Source organism: Gossypium hirsutum, chromosome D05 (assembly GCF_007990345.1).
Source record: "Gossypium hirsutum isolate 1008001.06 chromosome D05, Gossypium_hirsutum_v2.1, whole genome shotgun sequence".
Taxonomy (NCBI): Eukaryota; Viridiplantae; Streptophyta; class Magnoliopsida; order Malvales; family Malvaceae; genus Gossypium; species Gossypium hirsutum.
The window spans coordinates 29,087,094-29,095,951 of record NC_053441.1 but is presented as its reverse complement, the minus strand read 5'-3'; the positions used below and the strand labels follow the sequence as shown (position 1 = coordinate 29,095,951).

At 34.8% G+C, this 8,858-nt stretch overlaps 1 protein-coding gene across 3 annotated transcripts; it reads left to right on the top strand.

Annotated features, from left to right (window-relative positions):
- The first annotated feature begins 464 nt into the window (after positions 1 to 464).
- Positions 465 to 7,503, top strand: LOC107904794 (retinoblastoma-related protein). Of its 3 annotated transcripts, XM_041094613.1 has the most exons (19): positions 465 to 697; positions 953 to 1,058; positions 1,139 to 1,240; positions 1,334 to 1,476; positions 1,574 to 1,670; positions 1,790 to 1,836; positions 2,540 to 2,738; positions 3,251 to 3,317; positions 3,529 to 3,708; positions 3,795 to 3,988; positions 4,084 to 4,978; positions 5,169 to 5,319; positions 5,412 to 5,484; positions 5,732 to 5,908; positions 5,996 to 6,115; positions 6,193 to 6,337; positions 6,451 to 6,563; positions 6,826 to 6,941; positions 7,026 to 7,503. In XM_041094613.1, the coding sequence occupies exons 2-19, from the start codon at positions 975 to 977 to the stop codon at positions 7,180 to 7,182; spliced, it is 3,060 nt and encodes a 1,019-aa protein (XP_040950547.1). In that variant the 5' UTR covers positions 465 to 697; positions 953 to 974; the 3' UTR covers positions 7,183 to 7,503. The 3 variants fall into 3 exon arrangements, 2 of the variants coding, with proteins under 2 accessions (XP_040950547.1, XP_040950548.1); XR_005914185.1 differs by lacking the exon at positions 7,026 to 7,503 and having other exon boundaries at positions 6,447 to 6,563; XM_041094614.1 differs by lacking the exon at positions 465 to 697 and having other exon boundaries at positions 1,143 to 1,240.
- The last annotated feature ends 1,355 nt before the right edge of the window (positions 7,504 to 8,858 follow it).

Below are 8,858 nucleotides of genomic sequence, written 5' to 3'. Positions count from 1 at the left end.
CTTCCATTAAATTTGTTAGAAAAAGCAAATTACAAAAAATAATAAAGGTTAATGGCTAAAAAATGCTCAAAAATACAATTAAGGTCATTTTGACAAAATATGCAAACGTTAATGGCCAAATTTATTATTAAGCCAAAATATTTTCGTTCAAAGTAATGTCTTAAATCAATGAGCCCAATTGGCAATACCGACGAACGGCTGGGCCGAACCCAACCCCAAAACTATTCCATTAAACATCATCGTAACGGAGAGCATCCAACCGCTTCCCTAACTTTGCAAAGCGTGAAACCTCGTCACGGCGAGGCGTTAAACAATTTTGGCGCCAAAAGGCCAATCCTACATCATGAGGTGTCAAAATATAACTGGATAGTCACGCATGTCATGTGCATGTGAATGTTATCATGATGTTATGTTGGTTAATTTTCCCGCGCTAAAGAGAAAAAGATCCTTCCTTGATTAGGGTTTCCACAAAAAGAGGCCCAAAATCAGAGAGATAAAACTACATATAAGAAAGAAAGAGGGAAGATTTTTGGGTTCTTTGACTTGGTCTTGACGATGATATAAAAAAAATAAAGAAGGAATTTTTTTCTGTTGCTTTCTCACTGTTTTTTTTTTCTTGTTCTCGATCCGTTAAAAGGTTTTTCTTCTTCACTGGATCTGTAGATATGATCCTAACCGAATTTCAAGCCCTGAATTTGTAAGCTTCCTTGCATTCTTGAATGATAATTCTCCATTTTCAGAAGCACAAAAGAAATTTGTTTTTTTTTTGGTTCTGAATTTTACTTTTCTTTTTGTAATAATAGCTTTTTTTTCCAATTCTTTTGCGGTTTTTTTGGGCTTAGCAACTCTAGCGGCTAGCGTAATCTTTAATATACTGGTTATGAGTTTATTGATAAAACTTTTCGAGGAATCATATTCTTTAATTTTCGAAATTTGTGAAATTTGAAATCAGCTGCTAGGATTATTTCAAAGAGATGGGAGACGTTAAGCCTTTAGTTTCAACTTCCAACAGCATGGATGGCGATGCTTTTGAAGCTAGATTCACTGATTTGTGCAAGGTAGTAATATGTTCTTTTTAGTAATATTATTTCAAATATGCTCCCTTTTTTTGGTAATGATGTTTTTTCATGATTTGAAGAAAGGGCTATCTTTGGATGAGAAAACTTGCTCAGGAGCTATGAAGCTATTTAAAGAAACCAAACATCTTGTTTCATCTAATGTTTCAGCAGCTGAGAGGACGGTAGTTATTTTTGAACTTTATTTTTACAATGAAATTACTAATGGTAATTGCGTTCTGGTTAACTAAACTCAGTTGCGTTTATTCTGGATTTAGGTTGAAGAAGCAGAGCGGTTTTGGTTTTCATTTGTCTTGTATTCGCTGAACCGCCTAAGTGAAAAAGGTGGAGACAGTGCACAACAAAAATCTGATGAAAATAGGTTTACATTATGCCAGATATTGAGAGCTACAAGGCTAAAGTATGATGCTATTAATTTTGTATACATATGGGTGTTCTTTTTTATCTACACCTGTTTTAACGACACCAAGCTTCCTCTTCTTTTTCCTGTCTTGCAGTATTGTGTATTTCTTTGAAGAGTTGCCTCAATTTGTAGTAAAAGCTGGTCTTGTATTGACTAACATGTATGGTGAAGATTGGGAGACTAGACTTGAGGTGGTGAAAGAATATAGATTTATGGTTTAATTTGTTCTGTGTTTTTTTTTTGCTTAAAAAGACTTTTTTTTATGGTGTGACATACTTTATTATTGATTTATGACACTTTAATCAATTAGGCAAAGGAGATGCAGGCCAATTTTGAGCACTTGACCCTTATAAGCAAGTAGGTGCCCTTTTGTTTTATATTCTGTTCAGATTAGAATATGCTATTGTGCGTATAACTTTGTAATGGCCCTAGTATTTCTCTCTTTTCCTCAATATAACTATGATTTACTAAAGTTGATGGGTTACTTTTAAATGCATGTTGAAAAGATATATTGCCTCAGTCATCAATTTATGTTCTATAATTGTGTAGATTCTGCAGTGTGCTTCCTTATATTGCTTTGAACCTTTGAAATTGACAAGAACAGGTGTATATGTTGGTGTTTTCGTTAAGTGTTTATTACCCACACGGTGGGAGGTGGTGCAGTGTACAAGATGGGCATATCAAAGATGTTTGGAAATTAAAATTCATTCAACACATACATGCATACATGCATACATGCAGGCACCATACTCACACCACAGACACATCCTATTTAAGCCAACTGCTGGTCATGCAGCGTGTTTATGGCCTGGTTTGATTGCAATCTTGTCAGATAGATAACAGGGTCAAATTTATGATCCTGATATGCGTATGGCATTCTCATTTAGACAGATTGCTGTTTTGTATTTCAATCATATATTACATGGAATTTGTACTGTGTATGATGTTATTTTTCTCTGAGAAACTATATCCTCAAAACCTGATTTTCTGGGTACTTTGTATAGCTTTTCATTTTGTAAAGTAAATAATATGTGCATCTTTCTATTTAATGGTACAAAAGGTCATACAAGCGTGCATTTCGGGAACTCTTCTTGTCAAGTGATGCAAATATTGGAAAACAGGAAAGTGCTACTGGTGCTCCTGATTATTTGTCAAAGTACCATCGTTTTGGGTGGTTACTGTTTTTGGCACTCCGTGTACATGCATTCAGCCATTTTGCAGACCTAGTGACTTGCACAATTGGTTTTGTTTCTGTACTGGTCAGTTACACTTTTCTTTGGCTTTTTGTTTTTTGTTTTTTGTTTTTTTTTCCAACTTCTGCGTCTTTCTTAATAGTTGATTATGAGAAGGCAGACCTGGTTTTCCTAAGTAATAACATGCCATCCTTTTCTTCTAAAGGAACGTGTTGTTCTTATTATAATATTACAAATCTGTGTAGCATGGACACTTCTGTTAGTGGAATGTCTAAGTGCTGGAGACATTCTATTGTATGTTATTGTGTAAAAATGTTTTTGTTGCCCTACAATATCGTGTCCCAAAAATTCATGTGTCACTGCATTCATATCATGTTGCACTGTGTATTGCATGTCTGTTTTCATCCCAATCTAACTAGTAGTTATTAAAAAGACAGAAAGCAAAGGTTGAAAACTACATTTAAGTGTGCTTCAAAAGATTCAGCTCTAATATGCTGTTAGACATTTACTATAGCATGTAGCAATTATGGAGGTTAATTGTTTCTTCTTACTTTTTTTTTTTTTGTGATTTATTGCAGGCTATTCTGATTTTACATGTTCCTATTTGCTACAGAAACTTCAAGATCAATGACTCTCCACACTTTGGTAATTATCCGCCCTTTTGTGGCAGTCAAAATTTTAGATCTATCCTTCTTATTGATGAAGAAGGCATTTTTTATTCTTCACTGGTGTTCCTTTTGGCCAGTATTCTACACTGGTGTTTGGTCCTTTTCCTTTTACATATTTCTATTTTCTTTTCCTGGTGGAGGTAAATTTGTCGTTCCTATTGTGATTTCTTTGTTGTTTGATCTTTAAGTTAAGAAAGGTGAAAAAGGTGTCGACTTGCTTGCATCACTTTGCAACATGTATGATGCTTCAGAAGCTGATTTGAGGAGAACACTGAAGATGACCAATAAGTTAATGGAAGATATATTGAAAAAAAGGCCATGTCCAGCATCCGAGTGCAAAACTGAAACACTGGAACATATTGATACAGGTTTGTTACAAAAGTCATGGATGTATTTTGGACAGCATGCTTTCATTTGCTTATGCTTCTAATTATCTGATCTTCTTTGATGCCAGATGGCTTGGTCTATTTTGACGGTTTACTGGAGGAACAATCTTTTTTATCCAATTTGAGCATTTTAGAAAATGATTATGATGATGCAACTCGTAATAGAGGTGATCTGGACGAGAGGCTGTTCATAAACGAAGAAGATAGTTTACTTGGTTTTGGGAGCTTGTCTGGAGAGGATGTGAATATTTCTGGCATTAAGGTGCGTTTCATATTTGTGAAAGCATGTTATCCCTTGTTCAGTTTATATGCTTTATGGTGCAGTCACTTTATCTAAGGTTTTTATTTGTTGAGTAGAGGAAGTTTGATTCAATACCTTCACCGTCAAAGACAATCTCAAGCCCACTGTCTCCTCATTGTCATCGTGCATCTCATGTAAATGGTGTCCTTGGGCCACTTAACGGAAAGGTAGCCTCTACACCTGTCAGCACTGCAATGACAACTGCAAAGTGGCTTCGTTCTTTTATTTGTCCGCTTCCTTCAAGACCTTCAGCAGAGTTACAGCATTTTTTATCATCCTGTGATAAAGATGTTACCAATGATGTGATACGTAGGGCTCATATAATATTGGAGGCCATATTTCCCTGTAGTCATGATTGTAGTCTAACTGGAAGCCTTCGAAGTGCAAACCTAATGGATAATACATGGATGGAACAACGAAGACTGGAAGCACTTAAGTTATACTATAGGGTTCTGGAAGCTATGTGTACAGCAGAGGCTCAAATATTACGTGCACCAAACTTGACCTCTTTGTTAACTAATGAGAGATTTCACAGATGTATGCTTGCTTGTTCTGCTGAACTAGTGTTAGCAACACATAAGACTGCTACAATGCTGTTTCCTACAGTTCTAGGCAGAACTGGTATTACGGCCTTTGATCTAAGCAAGGTGATAGAAAGTTTCATTAGACATGAAAAGTCTTTGCCAAGAGAACTGAAGCGGCATCTAAACTCTCTGGAGGAGAGGCTTTTGGAAAGCATGGTGTGGGATAAAGGCTCCTCATTGTACAATACCTTGATAGTTGCAAGGCCTGCACTCTCTTCTGAAATAAATCGTCTTGGCTTATTGGCAGAACCAATGCCATCTTTGGATGCAATTGCAATGCATATAAACTTTTCTGAAGGTATTCCAACAGTGCCTTCTTTGCAGAAGCATGAAACATCACCAAGTAATTTTGGTAGCTTGATCTTAGGTATGAATCATTAGTAGCTTAGCTTTACCACTTGTTACATTCAGATATTGAATACTTTGTAACTGGTGCCCATTTGCTTGCCTACTGTAGTAGTTTGTGCTATAGGATTGAATTACAGTTATTCCCACCTGAAAGTGTTAAACTCGACTCTATCCTGAACTTAATTTACATGGTCATGTTCCTTTTTCAGGTCAAAATGGGGATGTCAGGTCTCCGAAGAGACTATGCACTGACTACAGGAGTGTATTGGTTGAACGGAATTCTTTTACATCACCAGTGAAGGACCGTCTATTAGCTTTCAGCAACCTTCGGAAGGCTCCTTTGCAATCTGTGTTTGCCAGGTATCTTGTTTGGTGCAAGTTCAAAGGGAAGTAGAAAACCTAAACTATTAGCACTTGCTTTTGGATTTTATTTTCGGGTACTTGTTTTGCAGTCCAACACGCCCTAACCCTGTTGGTGGAGGAGAAACATGTGCCGAAACAGGAATTAATATATTCTTTAGTAAGGTATCAAAATATAGATGAATTAGGCTTTCAAGTTTCATCTATTTGTTTAAATCCTGCATCACTATGGTGTGCCTTATGGTTACGTGTGTCGCAAAAAGTTGGCCTATTAGCACTCATTGCAAATGTAAATATCCCTTGATATATTTTGGTGCCAGATTGCCAATGTGCACCAACTTTTGCTATTGATTTAGATTCAGTTATCACTCTGCTCCGTCACTAACATGTCAGTTGCTTTTGCATTGCCTAGATTAATAAATTGGCTGCTGTCAGGATTAATGGTATGGTTGAGAGGCTACAACTGTCTCAAGAGATTAGGGAGAGTGTATATTTTCTTTTTCAACAAATACTTAGCCAGCGGACTTCTCTGTTTTTTAACCATCATATTGACCAGATCATCCTTTGTTGTCTCTATGTAGTTGCAAAGGTCAGTTCTTATGATATCTTTTAGATGCTGGCGTTGTTAAATTTATCTGCACTTTTTACCCTTACTTTCTGAATGAATGGCCTGCAGCTTTCTCAGTTGGAACTACCTTTTAAAGAAATTACTAGCAACTATAGGAAGCAACTGCAAGGTAGACCCGAAGTTTACTGCAGTGTATTTGTTGACAGATCATCAACACAACAGAACGGGGTATAATATCTCATCTCTATTTTCTATGGTGCTTGCTTTCAAGTGAGTTTTTAACCATTTTAATGATCTGAAAACAGAGAACCAGGCAGGATCATGTTGGTATTGTCGCATTTTACAATACAAAATTCATTCCTGCCATAAAACATTTGCTTGAAGAACTTGATCTTTCCAGAACGACTACAAGAACAACCCAGGTTCCTGAATCCAACAATAGTAATGATGGTAAACCTTTCAATTTTTTTCCATTATTTGGGGTGGGGGTGTTAATGTAATATTCTGTCCTTGCTGCTTATGCAAACCTTTCTAATTTGCTTCTCTCTTCATTGACTAGTTAGGTCCATGCCCTGGATCACCTAAAGTTGCCTCTTTTCCGAGTCTCCCTGATATGTCCCCAATGAAAGTATCTGCAAAGCACAATGTATACGTGTCCCCATTGCGAGCATCCAAGGTTCTTATTATATATATTTTTTGGTTCTTCGTAGAGTGATCAAATTTCGATTTACTAGAAAACCAGAAACAAAATGGAAAGAGTGTATTTGATGACTGCTGCAACTCAACTGTTCTTTTAAAAATGCAAGCACTCTTAAAAGGGCCGATACAGAAAAAAGGAATTAAAAGAAAAAGATCTTTTAATTTGCAAATATTTAAGTTTTTATGAATCTTGTAAAAAGAAAGTCGATCCTGTTTCTTAAATTTGTTTTCATCTACAGATGGATGCTCTAATCTCGCATAGCGCGAGAAGCTACTATGCTTGTGTCGGAGAGAGTACCCATGCCTTTCAGAGTCCTTCGAAAGACCTAACCGCCATCAACAATCAGTTGAACAGGTATTTTCTTTTTTTATTTTCAAGTATGGAAATTCTTGCCGTGTACTACTTTAATGATGCTGCCATTTGCTTTGCTGTTTTTAGTACTCGGAATATCAGAATTAAGCTCAAGTTCGATGATCTTGAGGGTGGCTTGGTTAGTGATTCCATGGTTGCAAATAGCCTTTACCTTCAAAGCGGGAGCCACACATTGGCATCCTCACCAGGTGCAGCTTTAAAATCTGAGCAACCGGAATCTTAGTGCAGCATAGGACATGCATTCCTTGTAAATTCTGCCTTTATTTCCCTATTCTTGTTATATACTGCAGCAGGTTTAAGTTTTTAAGAAGGGGTATTGTAGAATAGCCGCCATCGCCCCTACGAGCTTAAGGATGTTAGATTCAGTACTCGGAAGTTTGGGCTAACAAATTGGTATAAAATGTGCCTCTTTTGACTGTAGCAAATAGTAGCAATGTTGGTATGATGACGCGTGGGATCATGTTTTGTATTTTAATCATTTTCATATATTTGGAAGGCGATCATATCTGAAAAATAAATCATATGGTATTGATTTCATTTTTAAGCTCGGGAAAGCCTTCAATGGTGTCATTTTAATTTTGCCAAAACATTGATGGTTGCTATGCATCACCAACTCTAATGCCTATGTATTTTTGTTTTTCGGGTGTTCTTTGTGGGCACCTTGGCACAATTTTTATTCATAAAACAATTTCATGATTGTGAAAGAAGTATCCATATTACACCCTTTTGTCTTGTTTCAACTTTTAAAAAATTGGATAAATTTCATCATTGGTTACTCAACTTTGATCATCCAATTATGAAAAATTATAATTTGGCCACCCAACTATTGGAGATTGTGTGTTTTGGTTATCTAATTATTAAATGACTAACAGACTTTTTTATATTAATGTTTATACATTGTGTCAATTTGATCTCAATAATAAAAAATTCAAAAAAATTATAAATTTAAACAATACATATATATTTTAAATATAAATATGAAATTGAAAAAAATACTTAAAAATTTATGATACTATGTGAAAAAAATATGATACTTAAAAATACATATATATTATATATTTTTAAATATATATATATAAGCATGAAACAGATTTAATTAAATCAAGATTAAAATCCAAAATGAAGTAGCAAAGAATCCGAGCAAATTTCAAGAATTGGATTATAAAGCTGGTTTCAAAAGGAGACTATCTATATCAATTTGGACTAGTCTACTCCAGATAAAAAATGGTTACTAAATTTTAAAACAAAATCTCTTAAAAATAAAATTTCAAACTTTAAATATAAAAAATTTAAAATAAAAAGTTCTAAAATAAAAAATCTCAATTAGGCATTTAAGATGCCTACATATAATCTCATATATTCCCCATATTCTTCATCTTCACCGATCAAGTTGAAGGTACATCTTTTTCATCCAAAATTTTTAAAATCTTAACTCCATTATTAAACTTCATTTTGATTGGATTCGGAGCACTGATTTCAATTGTTCCTAATCTTCCATTGCTCAAGGCTACCCAAAATTTACCATTTTTATTTCTCTTTTTATTATCAAATACTTTGAGAGCTACTTTCAGATAGTGCATACTAAATTTTAAAATTTATTCATTTTTATTGATTCTCTCATTAGAATAAACGAATTGTTTGCATTCAAAGCAACTCCATTAGGAAAAGCTAAACCATCGTATAATATCGATCTTCTCCTGAATGAAGATTATATTTCAACAATCGACTAGTTCTATCACCATATCTTACCAGAAAATCAACATCCCTATCTAATTAAAAAATAAAGAATTCTTTTGATATAAAAAATCTCTCTATATAAGTTTGAATATATATTATCTCTGTATAAATACGAATATATAAATTCACCTAAATAGAAGAAATTATTAAGGATAAAAAAAA

Excerpts from the sequence above, each read along its gene's own strand:
- LOC107904794 (XM_041094613.1), top strand. The coding sequence starts at position 975 with ATGGGAGACGTTAAGCCTTTAGTTTCAACTTCCAACAGCATGGATGGC. Across the intron at positions 4,979-5,168 it reads TTTTGGTAGCTTGATCTTAG|GTCAAAATGGGGATGTCAGG; the intron begins GTATGAATCATT and ends TTCCTTTTTCAG. Across the intron at positions 6,942-7,025 it reads ATCAACAATCAGTTGAACAG|TACTCGGAATATCAGAATTA; the intron begins GTATTTTCTTTT and ends TGCTGTTTTTAG.